The sequence below is a fragment of the Laetiporus sulphureus genome (genome assembly GCF_001632365.1).
Source record: "Laetiporus sulphureus 93-53 unplaced genomic scaffold LAESUscaffold_16, whole genome shotgun sequence".
In the NCBI taxonomy this organism is placed as follows: domain Eukaryota; kingdom Fungi; phylum Basidiomycota; class Agaricomycetes; order Polyporales; family Laetiporaceae; genus Laetiporus; species Laetiporus sulphureus.
This window is the reverse complement of record NW_024468525.1, coordinates 76006-96696: the sequence shown is the minus strand read 5'-3', so window position 1 is coordinate 96696 and position 20691 is coordinate 76006. Positions and strand designations below refer to the sequence as shown.

The window sequence follows — 20691 nt, the reverse complement described above, 5'->3', positions numbered from 1 at the left end:
TATAATTAGTGTGGGTGACCAGCTGACTTCTGGACTCAGACAGCTCACCAACTTGTCTGATCACATTATATAATGTGTGATGGCTGTGCTCCATTGGTTGCTGTAAGAAAAACTATCATGGGACTGCTGCTCAGCACAACACAACACATCGAATTTCATAATTGTTGTTGCATTTTGAACTGTAACATGGTCAACTATTCCCACCTGGCCTACAAGCACACATATTGGGTCAGACTCCAGCCCGTTTTGCTTCAGCTGGCTTCCATTTTTATATATGGTGGACTCGGAGCATCGAGTTGACAGTGAGTTTGGTGACTCACCTTGACTCATGCCCACACTAGATATAATGCACAGAGTATATGGCTCTGCTACAAATATACCACCATATGCTTTAGTGTGTATGCTCAAGATAGATAAAATATATAACATTGATTTGCTATAACAATACATATGTCAAGTCCCAGGTTTGGAGTATGCGATGTCAATTGTATTGAAGATGAATCCTTTTCACAAATAAAATACCAGTTCCCATTTTGATTGCATATTACACAGTGGAAAATGGCTTCATGTCTCTGGTGGATTGCTAAGAGGGAGTATTGAGCACTGATTAATGACTCCTTACTTACATTCTAGGCTACTATTTCCCAATATCGGCAAATTGTCCGTGTTTGGTGATTAACGCTCCCGATGTACCTGGGACATGTGATTCTCACTTGTTGTCCCTATTCTGCTGTCGTAGCTTCCAGCAGACTTTGGACCAGGCGATGATTGCCGCTTTCCCATAAAACAGAACTTCTGCTACAGTCATTTTTAACAATGTTTCCGGATGTTTTCACCCTCGCACCCTGACTTCCGAATCCCTTCAGCCACTGTAGAGGAGACAAGCTCATCGTACGCGTATCAGTTGCCCACCTTAGCAGATGACGCTGCTCATCGATCCTGGCTTGTGTCTCCCCGTATCTCGCGGCGCGACTCGGTGAGCTGAACTGTCTTTCTGTTCAACCCGCACTATAACAAGTCTATGCAGATATCTGCCGAAGCCCGCACATCTTCAGAACACCATACGTGCTTGTTGGTGAGTTCAACTTCAATATGCTCTCCACTAACATTGAGATGTTCCAGAGTGATGGCGGCCTCAGGCAACCAGTTCCCTCCTCGAATGCTTATGTCCGTGGATCTCCTCCTGAGCATTTGCCTTCTCAGCGCTTTGGCGGCGAGCACACATCTTTTGATACAACATGCATTCATGATTCTTCTGCGCATATAGCCCAGCACGGTCCCTCCGCGGTGCGTATTCTGCTCCAGGCTTCCTTTCGATGCACTTTTGGGCTTGACTACTCTATGTACAGCCCAATCATCGACAACCACCATCAAGAAGCTGGCTCCTGTCGTCGACCGAGGCACAGGCCAATGCTTCACACGCATCACCTGAATTGGAGGTATCTGTCACTTCTTCTTCGATATTTGATATCGGTTTATCTGATGCATGCAGAGACGTTATATGCGCGTTCATAAAAAGCCAGCCATACGGAATTGCGGTCCCGATCAAGCCGTGGATGCAGCTTCTATCGTTCATACTGCGACACAGGCGAGCAGGTACATCTCGCTGGTCACAGCTTCTGGGTTGATTTTCTCTTTGCTCTCGCCAGGACCCATCATCTCTGCAGGTGAGCACTCTTGGGCGAATACACTTCGATAGCCTGCCAATTCTCATATTGCACTGACAGCTCCGTCATACTAGTGAGGAGACGCGTGATTTTCGCTCTCCACATGTATGTTTCTCTTCGATCCACGGACATTTATGAGGAATTTACCCAAGTAGACTGATCATATGGAAATTGACGATATGGGTATTGTCACATTGGGTGGCAACGTCACCAGCCAGCCCTCCAGAGTACGTGCTTAGACCTTCGGGCAGGAAGTTCTTGACAGTGTGTCTCGGCAGTTTCCTATTGAGGAAGATCATGAACCTCAACATGACATACGTCCTCTGTCGTGGCATCTTGGAACGACGGTAATGAATGATGCTGCTATACTTATCTTGGTATTGATCACTCAGTTCCAGGCTAGCGACCGTGATGTGAACATTGCGCAGCTGTATGGGCGGTTGCAAGACGTTGATGACAGAATGACTTGCTACAATGACATTCTGCTGGAATTTCGGCATATGAGCGAGACGTACCTTTCAGCTCTGATGGAGGACGTTAGGTCAATGCATCTGGCTGGGTCGATTGGAGAGAAACATGAGGATTGTAGTAGAGAGGATGGCCGGGGGCAACACAGTAAAGATCATGGTGCGAACTCTCTTAGAATACGTCTGAATCTCAAACTTTGAATGGCTTGTCGAAATATCTTCGCAGAAATACTTACACATTCATGTCGTCTTGACCTTCGGCTCACCAGCGCTAAGAATTCCCTACCCAATCGTCATTTCACGTAATTCCCTTATCCAACAATACTAAACTTAAATGTACAGGAGAAGTGTTTTGTCTATGTTTCACCGCCGCTTCACCACAACACACGAAGCTTTTGTGAAATGTTTCGGATATCCACAGACCGTTGCAAATACAGCGTTTAGTTGATCTGGGGATGCTATCATCCATTTGATAAGTTCATTGAAGTCTTCTAAATGCATACAGCAAATCTCAGGAGACGCCGGATTCAGAAGCATTACCCTCACCAGGATCACCAATGCCGCGACCTCGCCCAAGCCAAGCATCACTGTAAGAACAGTTATAAGTACAACAACTTGCTCACCGTTGCAGCCCGTTCGGCCTCTTTTGCTGAAGTGTTTTCATGAACCTTGGCTTGAATGCAACATATCACGTTCCTGCTCTAGAGAACGCTTAGTGACTGGTGTTAATCCATCAAGTCAATATCGCAAGTCCGCAGGCCCACATGGCATGGAGTTCTGTGGGCCATTTCAGATTGCAAGGTTTTCACTACAATGCTTGGTAGCAATCGAGCTCAAAAGTCGCGCTGAGATGTCACAATCTCGGGAAATCGAAAGGTCTGCGTAGACGATGCGCGAATGTTTGTATATTGCAGCGTCGCTTTTGGTACGGGCCATCGACTACGCTATCGTTTGCATGCTAAGCTTTTCTTCACAGCCATGATCTCTAATTTGCAGTCTTGCGCTGGGCAGATGCGATAGTTTCCCCAAAATTAAGGTCCATGCCGGACCAAGTGTACGGCATGGCGGCTAATAGTCTCTGGTCTGCCTTTCATATTAAGGGTGCTCACCATATATAATCATTGATTGTCAGTGCTCGATCAGCAGCTACTGAGAGTACGTAGGACTTACACAGACCGTCACATCTCCATTTGCTCCTATGACATGTGCTTCAGGTCTAGCTGTTGATAAGCAGGTCATTCCATGGACAGTAACCGTGACAGCGCACTAACGTTCATTCAATTGGACATTTGCGATTCAACCGCACAATGGTGGTCTTAGGAGACCCGGCGAAAGGCGCTGCGGACGAATAATCATCGACCCACAGCTCATCCGCCTTTCGTTTCATGTGGAAGCATCTGGACAGTGAGATACCTGTAATGCTCATGAATGCTGGGGCATAGTAGACATCGAAGATGATGCATTCGTTCAGGAATCACCCAAAAGGCCTGCAATTGCTCGGGAAGGCACCTGGACAGACGTGCTTGCCCGCTTGCCGTGCACCTTGGTATGTGCAGCGTCTGTTATAGGCACTTCCATGGAGATTCCGTCATGTTCGATCAAAATGTGCAAGCTCGAGGGAAACCCGTGCACCCAAGAGGATGAACTCACCAAAGCCACAAAACACGGGAATATTCCTGAGGCCTCTGAACGATGGACTCGACCGTGTGAAGAATCGCCAGGTCTGGAATTCAATAAAGGCTACTTCAGATTTCTTCTTAGAGATCTAATGCACAGCAGGTTATCTGGATGAAATTACTATGCTGGCATCAATCAAGACAAAGCTGGTTCAGAGCGCTGGTACCTAGGTGCCTTCGACGACGACAATGAGGATATGTTGGCTGCCCTGCTCTGCCATTAGTTTATGGCATCTCCTCATTCCCGGGCCCCATTTCCTGTGATGGATATGCAGGGTTATCCTCCAACTTCCAAGATGACCTCATGCTGGCAGTGTTTTGATGTTAGTCTTACATCGCTTAATGCAGCCATCCATATCACCCTGGAACTAGCCCAGACATGTTCACGGTCCAGATGCAGAGAGCTCTCACATGGGTAGTCTTGTGATTGCAGTACAAAGGAACGCCTCGTCTCGAGAGCTGAATTTCGAGCTGTGAAGGTTTATTGCATATAGATTTGCGTAAAATACTAGGGCTGTGTTTGACGATAGGCCAAGTTTCCATCAGTCGTCACCGAAGCAATAGGTTGGGTATCATTCTGCCTCTCAGAAGTCACGAATTCAACCCCCCGTGAAATGATCAGGGAAGACAGACTCACCTGCTCCCTGTCCCTTCGAAAATTATCGAAAGTAGAAGAAGGAATGCCTGTTCGCGAACTGCCAGTTTGAGACAAACCATAGTCCCAGCTCCAAAAGCATCTTATTCAGTCCTACTAGTCACACTCATCGCGGCAGGGCGAAGGAAGTCCTTTTTTGTATTGCTTGAATTCTTCGTATTCTGCTCCTCGCTCACTTGCGTGCGTAGCTTAGCGGTGCCGCAATGTTTTCAATGCATGCTTCGCGGCGGATAGTGTCTTCATCAATCTTCAATCTGCCACTCCCCTATTTCTGGCATCGTGTTGAAATTTGGCGATTCTTCCCCGTATTTTCCTCTGCATGTACCTTCTTACACGATTGACGTCAATTATGCTGCTAACAGTGCACAATAATGAGCTAGATAGCTTTTCTGCGGTCGGAAAGGAGATCATGATCAGCTTTCATATGGAAGACCACTCAGCCGAGATTCGCCGGCATAGAAGGAGCTCCGCCAGCGCTGACCTTCGAACGATGCCAGACCGGATTATCCGGCATAGATCACACTTTCTTTATCATTCATCTCTGCACTCCGTGCAGTCAAGACAATCGAAATGCCACCGGCGATCCCACGTATCGAACAATCCCGGCTAGAAAAAGGCGCATTCACCACATGCCGATTCGGGAAAATTTCGCCGCCAATGGCTTGATAATATGTGCATGTAATCAGATCTATTGGGCATTCTGAATCTGGAATGTTTGACCGAAATTGATGCACTTGTTTTTTTTTCTCCCTCGAGCCGACCTCTAAGTCAATGAGCACGTCGGGCGCATGGACACGAATTGTATAAAATTCGACGCAGCGATATATCCTTGATCCGAACACGATGTTCGCTTGCCCTATTTGCCTCGATGACTTGGAACGACAGAATGCAAAGCCGACCGTGCTCTACTGTGGTATGATAAGATAATGTGCTCCTTCCATGCATTGGACATGGCTCATATCCCATTATAGGACACATTTTCTGTCATGAATGCATAATGACTCACCTTCGAAGGGTTGTTGCATGCCCCATGTGCTGTCAAGATCGGGTTACACCTATGATAAGGGTGTTCCTCAATAGCGTCGAACCAGGCCGTGTTTCAGGAGCCCGAAGCCTCCGCTGCAATAGGCAAGTATTATATATCGGCAGCACACGTTTCATCTGAAGAAGTGCACAGACATGATGTGAGGCGCCGTCGACTCACAAGACAAAGTCCTCATGATTCCAGCCTTATCGACGTGACATGCACCACTTCCGGGGAGACAAACAACATTATTGACTTCACGGCGGTTCCTCAGCAACAACGTGCAATGGTGATAGACCTAACTGATGATGATTAGTATAGTGTAGGAGACGGTGACTTCACGTCCGACCGAATCGTTAGTTTGGACATTACGCGATTGTTAGTTCCGCTACCACCATTTAATTCGACCGTGTGATTGTGAGTGTTATAATGCAATGCATAGCGAGCCATTTGAAGCAAAACTGTATCTGCTCTAGGTTCGTCTTCGAGCATCAAGCCTCAGGGCCCAATCTTCCTGGCCGTTGAAAACATTTCTTATATGAGTGGCACATTCGCTCAATATACACTAGAATATGCACTGACCGTAATGATGTGGCCTTCAGAGGCTCTATCTCATCCAGTCATACGTCTGGCCAAGCGGCACGATGGTGATTGTCTTGATCGGTCCCTCACCATAGCAGCCTCCTTTGCCCTTCGCACCTTCTAATTTCGCACGACCCAGTCGAAATTTGGGTATAGACGACAGAGCTGCTCCAAAAACTCATCGACGAGCTGCTGCGCTGCAGCCAAGCACCCAATTAACTCAAGAATCAGAGTGGGAGAGCCAATGGATGCCAGGCCGCGTGGGGTTGACGATCGCCACGACCCCCCTGATCGGCAGCCGATGTTCTACAACCGTGTGGTAATCGAAGAAGGTCCTGTCAATCTGATCGTATTGAACGCGAGACTTCAGATCGACGTGGCCACCACGTGAAAACAAGCGCATATGCCTCTGTCCATTCATGCTCCTGATGCCGATCGTGACACTGTAGACCTGTCTTCAATGCACCATATCGATTAAACACGTGTATCGCTGTCTTACTGGTATTCTCCCCATTTGAACATGGATACGGTACCAGCTTTAGCGTCATATTATCACTCTTGAAAGGCTGGATCGTGGGGTAGTCAAATTTGACCGGGTGCTGGGTTAGATATGAATTACGTTTAATCTTACATGAATGATATATGATAGCCAGTGGCACTCACCTCCTGGCTCTCGCTCCTGCGTCTGCGCCCTCGGCATAGCAGCCTTGTCCTCTCGCTCAGTCCGCCAAGGGATCTGACCTTCCTAATCGTCACCATGATGAGCGCGAGCAGCGCGCAAAACACCGCCGGCCCAATCTCTGCGAGATCCTTCAATGACAGCAACATCGCAGACAAGCTTCTCATAGTGGAAAAATAGAGAGGCGTCAAGTGCAGCCAGGTGGTAGACGTCCACTACACCTTGACTAGCGCAACCGAAGCCTTGAGGCTGCTTCGCGCCCCTTCCTATAGCTGGCGTGCATGCCTGATAGAAGCATCAGTCGGCTACAAGGCATCCTCACTGGCCGGACCAAGCTTGACATGAATATTTGTATCAGCTGTTGGAGCGCTGCAGCGTGACCATCGGCTGTGAGATGCCTAGCCAAAGACCCATTACATGATTGAGGCTCATCGCCAGTTTGCGGCAATTTGACGTTCGTCCAGACCTCTACTCCAAATAGCATCTTGCCAGCAGCCGAGAGTTTCCTCGGCGAACAGCCTGAGATGCCGCCCAGCTCGAGTGCGGATGCAGACAGTGATGCCCGTGTTTTAGGTAAGCACATTCTGTATGGTCATCAACCTCTTTCTGATGCTGCTCGTGTTCCCTGACGTCGAAGAAGAGTCGTGAAGCGTAGTGAGGTATTCCTAGCTGGGGAGGGGCCGATCCCGACGGTGCGATGCAAGGGCGGGTATTGATCTTCATGCACCTTGCACCGTGTATCGCGAAACCTGTTGTGATTGTATGTTATTTGCAACCGGCGCTCCTGCGCCAATAGTAAAGTGTCGAACCTGGACAACGGTAAATAGTAAATACTCTGCGACGTCGAGATGGAAACGGTCCACGTGACATATGAATTCAACCGGACTTGACCTCTAGGCTCTCGCCGAGATATCGGCCATGGGCACCTTGCTTCTATTCTGTTCTTTGCTCATTTTCTTCACGAATTTCGGCGAAATAGCAACCTGAACCATGAAGCTAAAGACCATATGTCCTCCGCAGAGTCAGTCGCAAAACGTTCTGCCGAGTATCGATCGCCGAGCGTCGGAGGAGTCACTACATTACGCCATTCCTTCCGTAGATGGGCGGCGAACCAATCAGGGCATGGTCGACCTTCCTTTACGAGATCAAGGTATATCTGTATAACACGTCTGTTCAGGGAAGTTATTCACATATCCGGGATGTTGTCCTGGGAGGTGCTCCACATGGGATATAAATACAAGGAACAGCCTGAAAATATTTTTCCACAATGGCGGTCATGGGCAGCGACTCTGTGATGAAACCAACGACTCCAACCATGCTTACAATGTTTGACACACCAGTGAGCCTCATTCACAAACTGCACATCTTTATCTGACTGTTAGACTTGTGCGGATGCATTTATGAGTAGACGTGCAACGATAGCCCATCTTTTGCAGATATTTCTATACAGGAGCACGAGCCATATAGTAATGTAACTGGGTGCTATAAAGACAGTTGCTGACAAGCATTAACGATGCGTGAATCAGGCAGGTGGAAACAAGCAAGCTACAGGCATGGATGTCAAATCGGTATTCGACTCCTCTAGTACCGGTACGCGTGCCATCACAATCTTGGACCGTGACACTAACGGATACTTTCAGATGATTTCTATCATGACGCTGAAGACGAATGCAATGATGTCGCACACAAGAACACGAGAGAGTACCCGACTAGGTCAAGAGCACATCATTCATGGGATGAAAAGAAGGAAATGGTTGGTCCTCAATCAATACCAATTCAATACTAGCCGCTGAATCATTTGATCAGGTTCATCAATTCTGGCGGAAGATCGTCGATAAAGTGATGAGGGTCATCAATGAGCATAATGCTGCCCACTTGACCTTGGAATTTGCGCGAACGGAAGTGGAGTATGTGCTTATTTACAGGTTCACGCCGCTCGGAATCTTGATGATGATGTTTGGGCTGTCATTTACAACTATCGGCTTAATGATCGGGGCGCATGAGTTGACTTGTTAGTCGCGGCTTGTGCTCACATCACACCCTTTATCCTGGTTTTGTATTACAATAGCATCTAAATTGAATACACATTCACCGGTACAGCATACATGCCGTACGACGTGAGATTAGCGCTCCGTATGACCTCTGCATCTTAGGAATCTGATCTGCTATGATCACCATGCACTTGCACACGGTATAAGCAAGTATAGCCATCGTTGCCCCAGTTGTTGAGGAAGAGAAAAACAACTGACTCAAAGCTCGTGTTCAGCCAAGGGGACATGGACGGCATTGCGAAAGATTGGTGGTGCAGCGTGGTGTGAACATCGTATGCGAAGTCCAATAAGTGGACGAAGGTACCATCTTGAATTCCAAAGTCCGAATGAAATCCCGTTGCAAACGGCAATAGCTCGCTTGCAGTTTTGCAAGATACCATGTCATCATCAGAGGAGCACACTACGTCGATTTCTTGTAGCAGCCCCCATAACTCCCCCTCACGTGGAACACTGTCTATGTCATACAGCAGCTGCATGGGGACATGTTGAATAGTCACAGAGAGATGATAGACTGGTCGTGCCAATGCGATGCCCAAGCTCCCCTGCGATCCTTCCATAGGCCAGCAGTCACCAGGCTGAAGCGAGTTACTTAATGCGAACTTGGGTGTTCTCCAGTCGGTCCATGCAGAGTGTGGTAAGAGCCAACGAAACCAGGATGGAGAGCCAGAAATCGTGGGACAATAAGTAGAGGATGTCCACGATTGCAGGACGCGCGCTCCTGCACTCCACAGGGCATAGTCAGGAACACCGACCAAGTCCTACAACACGTAAAGAAAGAGTTTCTCTTCAATGGTAGCGATCTTGCTCTCCACTATACATAAAAATTGAGCGATATGGTAGCGAATGTGATTCAATGAACATTACCTAGGCTGACGTTATGAGGTACGAGGCCATTTATCGCTGTCTCATGCAAAGCCCTGAGAAAGCAGTGATCCTGGACAACTTAATAACTATGATGGCCCTAAGAAAATCCGACATCGATCTTACATTACTTTCACAGCATTGCATTAGGAAACCTGCAGCGAAGACCATCACAACCATGAATATCGATCTCCAATAGAAGTCGTGAGGGTGAAGATAAGAATGAATGGACCTCATTACACAGTACGGAGCGTATAAAGTCAACCAGTACTCCCAGAGCACCAGAACAATGGTGGAACGCAAGCTACGGTGTACAGCGCGAAGTAGATTCATTGATCGTTGTAAGTCACTTGGAGGTGAACATGGCAGTAGACGTGTGACGTTCCCGGTAATATTTCATTTTCGTCTGCGCCCCGTGGGAGTTGCCGGTATATGATTGCTTCTGATAGAACCTGGTGCGGGACCATCCTATTGTCCGCCCATCACAGCAGCACACAATGGTGAGCGCCAGCATTGTCATTTTGACACGGCCAGTGTATCCTTATAGGTAGTTGAGATCCAACCCGGGCCAGAGGCCTAACAGCTTGGCGTTGTTCTGATGGGGTTGAAGAGCTTTTCTACATGTGGGCATCACTGCCTAACAAAGCCCCTTTTCCTCGAAACAGGCATTCTTGACATACTTGGCGAACAATGACATCGGACGTAGTCATAATTCATGGTCAGTTGTCAGACTTGATCAGACGTACCGTCCGTCTCCCCACCTCCCCACCTCCCATAGCGATACTGCGTGAGTGGCCGACTCGTCACTCACGGCCATTGTTGAGGTTAAGCAAACTCAATGAACCTTAACGCCCGTTGTCAGCTCTCCAGATACTTCGTCCATCGCCCATTGTCCATTCTTCACTATGAATGTTGAAATGGCAGACGTCGACCTCTATAATTGGCTGGAAACAAAGAAAAGGCTTCGCTTGGCCGCTTCTAGAGAACTTGGGTACTCGGATCTTTGGGCCAGTATCCTTTATATGTGTTCTATCGTATCATGTCGGTATTGACATCTCCTCAAGGGGCCACGTCCAGTTCGAATTGACTGTTTGAAGACTTCGCAACGTCTTAAAGATGAACATATCGAGGCAGCACAGAACCTCATTCGTGCATCAGTGCGACTGCTAGCACATCGCAGGGTATCGGAATTAGTAAATTCTCCGTTCATGAGGATGGCATGTTATTGATGATACTTCAAGCCGGAATGTATCCCACTCCCTCGTAACGCAACAGCCGCCCAGATTACGGCCGTGCTGCGTTCGCTGCGACACAACAAGGACACTTTGGAGACGCTTCGAGGAGCTCTGGATTGTGCTATCTCTCATACTGACATCGAGCTCGAAGAGCTGACTCACTTTGTCGATGCTCAAGATTACGGCAGTACGACTAGGTATGTAGAGCCATGATCGACTTATTGTTTTTGCATCCTGTCGTCAACCGCACACACCTTTGAGGATTGTATAGTAGGATACGCTACTGCATAGCAGTCTTTGATCATATGAAGCCCTGTGAGCAACGAGATCAGAGAAGAATACTTTACAGAGCGTGTCCAAACTGACGTTCGGGTATTACGACTGTATCGTCGACGGCCTATCCAGGCACCATAGTAATGTACTCGACTCCTCTCCGACGTCGCAGAATGTCCGAGTGACATACAGCATTTTGCTGATCACCGCATCAGGGCTCGAGAAAGGACTGCCTCCAGCTGAAGCAGGGCAGACGCCATCATTGGTTCAACTTACCACATTCCTGTTGGTTCTGTTGGTGAAAGCTCAAAGCATGTTAGCTCGATCTAGGGTCAGCACAGAGGAAAGGTTATATTCAAGCCTATATACAAGCTCTCGTCGTACTTTGCGGTATGCTAGACGGCAAAGTCGATATATTACTGCATGAATATTGTGAGGGCATGGAATTGACCACATCTCCGTATGACCACAAAACTGTGAACGAATTGACGTCAAGGGTAATTGGGCAGTGTCAGCCATTGTGCAATGCATACAACGTCGACCTCTTCAGAAAATACTTCCATATCAGATGGCGTTGTGGGCCCGAGAGGTCGGAACGATTGTCAGATGCTCGATACTAACCAATGACATAGTCTTACCAACAGCGTGCGAATGCTTCATGGCGAGTTGATGCACTTGGTTCAGATGGGCAGATGACAAACGAGAATGAGGTGAAAGGTTACCTTTCTGTGTTCTCCGTGGAAACCATTGACGATAGAATCTCTAGCTGTTCACGGAACGCCTTCATGAAGTTGGGGGTGTCGTGTATAAGTAGCTGTTCATACTCATAGTTATTCGTCATAGACGTACTAGGCTGCTCCAATTCTGTGTGAGTGACACCAACGCACCAGCTAAGTCGATAAAGTGAGACTGATCATGATCGATTTGTGCATAAGATCTAGATGATGAATATTTGACTCATTCCAGTCCCAATACAGGGAAGCTAGGATGATGAAGGACGAGTGCATTGACACCGTGATCTCGAACAGCTGACATAAGATGTATGTTCGTCAATGAAAGTAGACGCACAGATCAACTGGAGTCCGAGCTGTGAGCCAATCGCCTTCATCCAGATGCAAATGCGGGGCACTTGCGGCTTTGTCATCCTTCCAAGTGATTAGCGGCTTCCAATACAACATGATACATTTATCGTCCTGATCTACATTTGAACTGAACACTTGAACTCACTGATATTTCCGCTTCTTGGCAGCTGGTGTGTCTGAGACGACCCTCGATAGCCATCTTGCGTCGACGATGATCCACGACAGTCCAGTTTCTGAAGCCCTCACTTTGTACCTGTGCTACTGACAGAATTACAGAGCAAGCAGCATAATGATTGAAAAGTCCAGCAATATCGCTCATGCAAATTGCAGGCAACTCAGCACAACTAGGAGCAAGCGCGAGAAGATTACTGAAGTCCGCGTCCTGGCCAAGAATTCCATATAAGGCTTCGAGACTGTGATTGGCCAGAATTGGCCGAAGAAAAACTGTTCTCCGAAGCGTGAGCAAGCCGGTCAAAGCCGACGGTGTTGGGCCAGGCTACAGCAAGCTTCCCCAATGTCTGCGCGCACCATCCTCCACCTGATCGATGTGTCTGTGCACCTTCTTATCATGCTGCTTATCCTATACACCATTTTGAACTGTCCCGGAGACTCACAGCTCCAACTATCACTTTGTCGCTCTCTTGTGTCGTTCAGGATTCGGGCCAGCGCACTTGGTAGCACATACCTTCGTGCCATCTGTAACATGTGCACAATATGGCCATGGCTGGATATTGCTGCGCAAGAATGCAGCTCTTTGCTCTGACATTGGGAGAATATGAGCCCTGTCTACATTTCAAATGGTAAGTTGCTTTTGACAGCCTTCATAGAGGTCTGCCTGTGGACTCGATGCCCTGTGGTAGTTTCATGTACTTGAAATGAAATGCGAACTCTGCTACTACAGGCAAGCAAAACCACTACTTTCTCCCTTTGTTTCTTTGCTTAAGTGATTCACTCCATTTTCCCTCCCTCCTTTGGCTTTAGTGGCATGCTTGTGACGAGAGATAGTCATGCACAGTGTGCACATCTGATACATTGCAGCATGTTTTACCACCAGGAACGCATGTCGATCCTCCGACTGATCGCATGGTATTTCTAGAACGGTCGCAGTCTGTATGGTCTATTAGCTCAGTGTTCGTGATTAATTATGTACTTGCTCACTATGATCATCACGTCTCTGTAGTTACTTCGAGTGCGTAATCGAGTATTGATGGGTGTACGCTCATACTGGGGACACACACGTATTCATATATACGTCTACGCATCGCCATATATCGGTACAACCTTCATATGACGACGCGAACAATGGTGAGCAATCTCGCCTCAAACCCTTATACTCCCTTATATGGCCTTCTTGTCTCCATCTGGTCTGATTTGCTTTTCACGGTGTCCACGCACTCGTATTTAAGAGGATCGTCCTCATGAGTGTTGGCTTTTTATCTACCCTGCACCCACACCCCCAGACAATGCCTCCCCAAGTGAGATATAAGGTCTGCATCTGCAATGATTGCACCTTGAATGGGCGGAGACCCAGAGGCATGCTCCAGAGCCGGTTGACGTATGGAGAACACCACGTGCACCAACAAGCTCTGGATCGACAAAGCTCGGGCCGTCATAATATTAATCTGGCTGATAGCAAGCGATTGCAGAGTGACATACTTCTGGAGACTCTCAAACTGACTCACGATTTGAATGGGCAAAGCATTCTCTGTCGTGAGTCGACAGCGTGTACTCAGGCTCAATCTTCACAACATTCGCCGCTACAGTACGACGAAACAGAAGGTACGTTTAATCAGTCACGCCAAGCACTCCTTGGGCTGAAGCCATCAAAGCGTACACTGGTCTGCAGATCCGTATCTCATCTTTCACGTTCCCATCTGCCCTCGCATTTAGCTTCCTGCCACGAACACCCATGAGTCTCTTTCCCGGCCCATTAATATCACATTGGGATGAAGGCCCGTCATCTCTTTCCCCGGAAGCACCACAAAATTGTGCGATTCTCATGCACGCGAGGTATTTGCTTTCATTAGAGGAGCAATGCTCTCGGAAAAGAGACCGGGGGCTGTGCGATGCGATTGACAAGGAGCTAGCACGGATGGGTACCTTCAGACAGGCTGAGTGGTTTCGTCAACAGCAATCTACCTGCGATCCCGCTGGCTTGCGATTAGTGAGCGGCTGTGCCATGTACTATAATCCCAGTGAAGTTTCATTTATTATGCGAGAGTTTGATTTTTGATCCATTATTGCTAGGCGGCATGCAGAAAGCTCTTCACAGCGCACACCCTGTTGTTGCTGCCTGTATGCTTATGGTGGTCATTCACAAATATGTGTACCACATGACCGATTCGGCCTGCAGAGTATCTCTCGCAATGCTGAAGGCCATTATTCAGCTTGTACACGAGCAGGAATCTGAAAATGATTTGGGGACTCGCATAGCAGCGGTTCTTAAAGCCATTCCCGCAGACATATCCACAACGCGGAAAAGACTCGATATTGATCTGGAAACCTGCACATATGTCTGCTACTCTAAATGTTTTGCTCTTTACTCTCCGGATATACGGCAAGGGTCTTTGTCTACGGAGGACGATGCAGCCTTTACCGCAGAAAACCAACCAGAAGATACTGATCCTGATGCACTCAACCTGTTCCATCAACTTCCTGCCTATGTCCCAGATGATTACAAACACCGAGCGAATCTCGCGCAGGGCTGTCCTATGCATTGCACTCATTGTGACCATGTTGGTAGCATTCCTTGTGGAGTTAAGCTTTTCAGGAATGTTTATCCTGCTTTTAGGCGAATAGTGTCCTGACAATGCTCTGCACACCAGGTCAAAGGGATCCTCCAATCTGCGTCCTGTGAGGACATATACGACTCAGACTTTCAAGTCCTGGCTAGCTCGCATGCTATCCTGACCCGACATTGAACGTGCCATGGATGTGTGCTTGAATGACGACTGGCACAGCGAACAAATGACCTGCTCAGATATTCTGGACTCACCTGAAATCCGCGAGTTCAAGTGGCTGGATGGCCTTCCCTTCCTTCGGGTTGCAGGAACTGAAGGTCGCTATCTCTTTGGACTTTTCGTGGACTGGTTCAATCCACACGGAAATCGGACAGGAGGAAAAGCCAAGTCGTCGGGAATTATGTTCATGACTTGCCTCAATCTGCCGATGAATATCCGGTATCGACGCGAGAACGTCTATCTTTGCGGCATCATACCAGGTCCCAAAGCACCGTCTCTTCAACAAATTAATCACTTCTTACGTCCCCTGATTGATGAGATGCTGGAATTCTGGGAAGGCGGAGTGTATATGGCGCGAACTGCGCTGTATAAGGACGGGCGTCTAACACGTTGTGCCATCATCCCTCTCATAGCTGATCTTGGGGTGGTGAAGAAGACGGCAGGACAGGCTTCGCACAGTGCGACTTGGTTTTGCTCGTTTTGCAAGATCCAGAAAAAAGACTTGAACAACGTGTATCCAGAAACTTGGGGCACTCGAACGTGCGACGAACATCGATTGCATGCATACCAATGGCGAGATGCTGCCACGGAAAAGCAGCGTGAAACATTGTTCAAGAGGCACGGGGTTAGGTATTCTGAGCTTCTTCGCCTTCCTTATTGGAAACCGTCGAGATATGTCGTTCTTGAAACGATGCACAATCTTTTCTTAGGAATCCTGCAATGTCATTGTCGCACCTTTTTTGGCATGGATGTCAAGTCAGCTTCAAGGGATCCGGATAGCGAAGGAGAACAAGCTGAATCCATCGATGAGGAGGAGTTTGTGAAAGGGGTCCAGCTTTTGCAAAAGAATGCTAGCCTGAACAAACTGAAGCGTGAATTACACCTGCCTATCCTCAGAGCATTGTATGAAAGTGCAGGCCTGGGCACGTCTGAGCACATGACAAAGCTACAACTGGTAGAAGCACTTTCGAAATGGGTGAGTGTGTAGTCGTCATTAACACATGGCGCAATCTACTGAACAGTCTTAGCGTGGCAGCGGCAACGTCAATATTGATACCCTGTCACCGCAGACACAACTTGGACCGGAAATAGTGACTGCAAAAGCAAGAAGAATGATTCTTGGAAAAGACGTTCTCGAAGAGATTCAGTCAGATATGATCAAGACGTCCCTTCCGAATTGGATGGGGCGCGCTCCCTCGGACCTCGGTAGCGCCTCTGCTGGTACTCTGAGCGCTGATCAATGGCGAACTATCTGTCTGGTGCGCCTTCCGATTACGTTAATTAGGTTATGGAGCACAGATGCTGCTTCAGACCGCAAGAAGCGCCTGCTTGAAAATTATCTTGATCTAGTGATTGCGATAGTCCATGGTACCACGAGGCAGACGTCGCCTGGGAAAATTACAATCTATAATCACTACATTCTCAAGTATGTGCGAGGTCTTCGATTCCTTTTTCCAAATGTGGATCTATTCCCGAATAATCACTACTCTCTACACCTCGGTTCCATGTTGGAACGATTTGGGCCTCCTCAAGGATATTGGGCCTTTCCCTTTGAACGCTATATTCGATTAGTCCACAATGTGAACACAAGTCAGCGAGATGGTGAGATGCACGCTATTGCTACATGCAGATAGTAACTTACTGTCTTCCGCGTAGGCGAGATGGAAGTGACCTTTCTCCGGACGTTCTGTATGGCGAATCATTTAAAGTCGGATATCTCTGCCGGCATTCTACCCAGGTTTTTTCAGCAATTCCAGTCTACGATAGATGGCGCATTTTGCGTTCAAGTGCGTGATATCACTTCAGAACAAGCGCTGACATTCGATCCGGAGAGCGAACTGCGACTGGAAGTCCGAGAAGAACTCGCAACCTCCTTACCAATAATTGTATACGGAAAGCTTATCACCTACTTGAATAGCTGCCATCATGCACAAGATAGTGATCATTACAAGGCGCAATCTTCGCCATCTCATGTCGATGGGATGATGCTGAATCCTATTGCACAATCTCTTCGCATGATCACGCACAGAGGCCGGCAATTTTGTACAGCGAGATCCAGCATCGGTGACAGCAACGTTGTGGTCCGTACCCACTACGAAGGATCTTCCCTTGCTCAAATTCAAGATCTCTTCGTGCACAAGCGCATGGTACCTGACGGTGGGACTATTACTCAGACATTCGCGGTCGTCAAATTCTACTCACAACTCTCATCAGATGACATGCAATATGACCCATATCGTAGATTTAATCATCTGCATTCACGTTTGATGTATGCGGTGCCCTCAGCAGATATAGCTGTTATGTCGTTCAAGGACATCAAAGGTCACTTCGCCTCATGCCCCTTTGAGGATTCAAGGCTCAATAGGTCCTGTATTTCTACAATCCCGCTGGACGATAGTTGACACATGTTCATTATATTGTTGCAAGAAAGAATGTATTTGCTGAACAACTATATAGGAGCGTGGTTCCGTAGGATGCACCTCGAGGGCACAACTCTTTACGTTCATCTTTCCTACTGCAGCGCCATGTCACGTCGTTTATGGACCTTGTTCGATCACAATCTAACTCATCTAATGCCAGTATAAGTGACATTCAGCATCGGCCCTGGATTAGACCAGAGCCAAGGGTGACAAGGGCTTTGTCAAAAGCGGCCTCATTGCCGACTTCCTGAACAGACCTCCTTGGTGCCGCTATAATTCTGTATTTATCTCTGAGCGATCGAGATATGATATATCATGATTTAACTGTGTGCGATGATTTCCTGTGAGCAACAACGTCCGCATGTCCTTTCTCTGCTCGATCACCTCGATATTCAGCTGATTCTTTCTGCGATACTCGAATCTGCCCTCTCGTGTCTACCGGAGTGCAGGCAACTGCCCATAGTTGGTGAAGGCTCCAGGAACTTCCACGCGAAATGGCTGATTGAGAATAAGGATCTTCCCGGGGAAGGGGGGGTTGCGATGCACATAGTTCATGGTAGATAACTGTGAAGGGGAAGGCAGATTTTCAAGCATCTATACGAGATTAGCTCGAAGAAGATAGTAAAAAGAGAGGATGGCGGACCGTATTCGGTAAAGGTTAACGCAACGTCAAGCCTGTCTTGCATCTTTTCATAATAGTTGTGGCCTACAATATACATCCTTATTGTTCGCGAACTGGAAAAGCCAGCAAGCACACGTACTGCGAGCCTGGGTACCTCATCTTTAATCACAAACTTGCACCGGATTTCGTGTAAGCCAGTTGTAACCCTTGGAGTGCTTCCGAGATGAGCCACATCATTCCCGCCCATCATCGCCTTGTTCGACACTCTCCAACAATCTCTCGTCCCTTTCGCTGACATCGTAGCAGGCCGCCTAGTTAGGGCCGCAAGCTTTTGCTCCATCCATCAGTCTGCCTCGGTGACACCTCACGGTCGCATCTCTTCCTCTCTTTTTGACCTCCTCATCTGCCCGCAGAATGTGCGTCATTCACTATGCGGCACGTCATTTGCATCTCCCGGTCTCTGTGAACGTCGAGCTGATCTGACCATGGCTGGAGCCCACAGCCTACACAGTTCACCATGATCCCACCAGGCTTCAAGTCTTGCGACATGAAGGGGCACTGGCACTGTACCCTCTATGCGATCAAGAAGCAACCCATATCAATGTCACCTTTCAGGTGTAATTCGCCCAAGTGTCCTACATTAGGAATTCCATGCTCATTTGGATCCGGCCATTCAAGCGACACCACCCACGGCTAAGTGGTAGCATTGAACGAGCTGTGATAGAATACAGCTATTTCAACTTCAAATTTGCCTGCATCCCAGATAAGTTATACACAGCAGAGTGGCAGAGTGATGGACTCGGGATCACAGGACAGCCTCTGAAAAAGAGAGAAGCTCACGCAGTAACTCCTTGCACGGCGTTCCCAAGCCTGCGGTCGTTCAGTCAGTTCTCGTTTGTCCAGTGGACGTGATGGTACACACATCTCGCCTGCTGCAGATACTTTCTCAGTGCACAAGCTGACATGGTTCGTATATTGCAAGACCTCCTGTCAAGACGGTGAGTCAGAGACGACCCGTGCTCAATATCTGGTACAGGCCTTCAACATCCCGACTGCCTTCCTGAGCATTGTCACATCGTATTCACCTGCCCGCGCCAGCGCCTCCACGGTGGATGGAGTTCATGCACCTATGTCAGCAAGCTGGGCTCACCATTCTGACGTGGCAGAAGAATGGCGCATACCAAAGCGTACACAGACAGAATGTCTCCTCTTCGCCTCCTATGCCATCCTCTGCCTTCCTCGTGTGTGGGGTGGCCTGCCGGTGAGCACTCGGAGCGTGGACCTGCTGACTGGAAACAAGAACGCCACGGCAATTGTGGCGATCGTGGGTAGCAATGGCAATGGGAGAGGTCATGGCTACATCACGACACGCCTAGCAAAATCTCTTCGTAAATCTAGCAGTGAAAGTCTAGCCACTGAATGATGGGCAGGATGGCAGATTACGGGCAGCAAACATGTATACTCACTACATTCAAGTCATCTAAAGTTCAAAACGACGGTCTCCGTGCAAATATATTACAGCAACGACCGGCCCCTACTCTTTCACGGCAGAATGTGGCCAAATCAGTACACCACACGTGTCACCAGGAGTCGCGCTTACTAATGGCCAAAACACAAGTGAAGCGTTCGAGTTCGACCTCCGATTATTTCCGTCTGTACGTGATGTTTTTGCGCGAGGGCGTATCATTTTGAACTTCGCTATTAGGAACCGGGGCATTGCTTACTCACGAAAATCAAAGTCAATGACCGGATTTGCTCTGAGGGTGGTGCCAGCGCCCGTCGATTGAACGGCGTGTCAAGCTTACCATTGTCATCAACGTTTCTCAAATTGATCAAATACTTACCCTGTCAAGGCGTCATGCATTGCACACGATTCGGAGATGAAATGGTTTACATGATTCCCAGACTGTGAATGAGTACTTGTGCTCGTCGAATGATTGGACCATACGTCTGGGTGCCGGCTTCGAAATAATATGTCTCATCAGTGAGCGTTCCACGGCAGCTTCGCTGTATTGACTGATACTGGATGACAGAGTGGGTGATTTCCAGCAGGAACCAGCCATTTTCATAGTGACTTGCAGAACGGACTCTGTAGATTTCGCCCCTGAAAATGTATGCTGCTATCATTAGCACTATTGCCGGTGGAAGCTGAATATGGAACCATCGCGAACCCCCCCCCCCAAATTGGAAAATAGGCAAGCGGTTTCAAGTTGCAGCGAACAATGGCAGACTTGTCATTGACTCGCCAGCGAACCCTGTTCTACACACTACATTGTTCTTGTTTTCGCTGAATTCCCAGTGCATAGTAGACCTATACTTGGGCTGGTTTTCCTAACCAGTCCTCTCCACACTCGGCACCTTCTGCTCACAGGCTCACGACATGGGGTTCCCCCGTTCCTTACCTAGACTGGAATCATGGCAGCCTTTTGTCTTCTTA

The 20691-nt window shown here is 48.2% G+C and overlaps 8 protein-coding genes across 8 annotated transcripts; 5 read left to right on the top strand and 3 right to left on the bottom strand.

Annotated features, from left to right (window-relative positions):
- Nucleotides 1-826: 826 nt before the first annotated feature.
- Nucleotides 827-3778, top strand: LAESUDRAFT_713673 (uncharacterized protein; the record flags this gene model as incomplete). The annotated part of the gene is made up of 17 exons (XM_040907005.1): nt 827-976; nt 1028-1075; nt 1123-1287; nt 1350-1596; nt 1650-1667; nt 1742-1772; nt 1823-1931; nt 2060-2294; nt 2640-2723; nt 2893-3010; nt 3049-3059; nt 3131-3215; nt 3267-3289; nt 3349-3368; nt 3501-3538; nt 3606-3680; nt 3703-3778. 17 exons carry the CDS (start codon nt 827-829, stop codon nt 3776-3778), a joined length of 1533 nt encoding a protein of 510 aa, XP_040764907.1.
- A 2513-nt stretch (nt 3779-6291) lies between these two features.
- Nucleotides 6292-7333, bottom strand: LAESUDRAFT_713672 (uncharacterized protein; the record flags this gene model as incomplete). The annotated part of the gene is made up of 5 exons (XM_040907004.1): nt 6292-6522; nt 6605-6670; nt 6735-6881; nt 6907-7035; nt 7073-7333. 5 exons carry the CDS (start codon nt 7331-7333, stop codon nt 6292-6294), a joined length of 834 nt encoding a protein of 277 aa, XP_040764906.1.
- A 684-nt stretch (nt 7334-8017) lies between these two features.
- On the top strand, nt 8018-8903 carry LAESUDRAFT_713671 (uncharacterized protein; the record flags this gene model as incomplete). The annotated part of the gene is made up of 6 exons (XM_040907003.1): nt 8018-8089; nt 8159-8221; nt 8277-8340; nt 8391-8503; nt 8557-8761; nt 8851-8903. 6 exons carry the CDS (start codon nt 8018-8020, stop codon nt 8901-8903), a joined length of 570 nt encoding a protein of 189 aa, XP_040764905.1.
- On the bottom strand, nt 8900-9544 carry LAESUDRAFT_651927 (uncharacterized protein; the record flags this gene model as incomplete). The annotated part of the gene is made up of 1 exon (XM_040904323.1): nt 8900-9544. A coding segment is annotated over one exon (645 nt), but the record flags the coding sequence as incomplete, so codon positions are not given.
- A 2042-nt stretch (nt 9545-11586) lies between these two features.
- Nucleotides 11587-13018, bottom strand: LAESUDRAFT_713670 (uncharacterized protein; the record flags this gene model as incomplete). Its single annotated transcript, XM_040907002.1, has 7 exons — nt 11587-11644; nt 11893-12034; nt 12058-12107; nt 12239-12333; nt 12398-12696; nt 12781-12832; nt 12938-13018. 7 exons carry the CDS (start codon nt 13016-13018, stop codon nt 11587-11589), a joined length of 777 nt encoding a protein of 258 aa, XP_040764903.1.
- A 2429-nt stretch (nt 13019-15447) lies between these two features.
- Nucleotides 15448-15984, top strand: LAESUDRAFT_602187 (uncharacterized protein; the record flags this gene model as incomplete). Its single annotated transcript, XM_040903074.1, has 1 exon — nt 15448-15984. A coding segment is annotated over one exon (537 nt), but the record flags the coding sequence as incomplete, so codon positions are not given.
- A 340-nt stretch (nt 15985-16324) lies between these two features.
- LAESUDRAFT_651916 (uncharacterized protein) lies at nt 16325-16846 on the top strand (the record flags this gene model as incomplete). The annotated part of the gene is made up of 1 exon (XM_040904322.1): nt 16325-16846. One exon carries the CDS (start codon nt 16325-16327, stop codon nt 16844-16846), a length of 522 nt encoding a protein of 173 aa, XP_040764901.1.
- Nucleotides 16847-16873: 27 nt separating this feature from the next.
- LAESUDRAFT_651556 (uncharacterized protein) lies at nt 16874-17614 on the top strand (the record flags this gene model as incomplete). The annotated part of the gene is made up of 1 exon (XM_040904307.1): nt 16874-17614. One exon carries the CDS (start codon nt 16874-16876, stop codon nt 17612-17614), a length of 741 nt encoding a protein of 246 aa, XP_040764900.1.
- Between the last annotated feature and the right edge of the window lie 3077 nt (nt 17615-20691).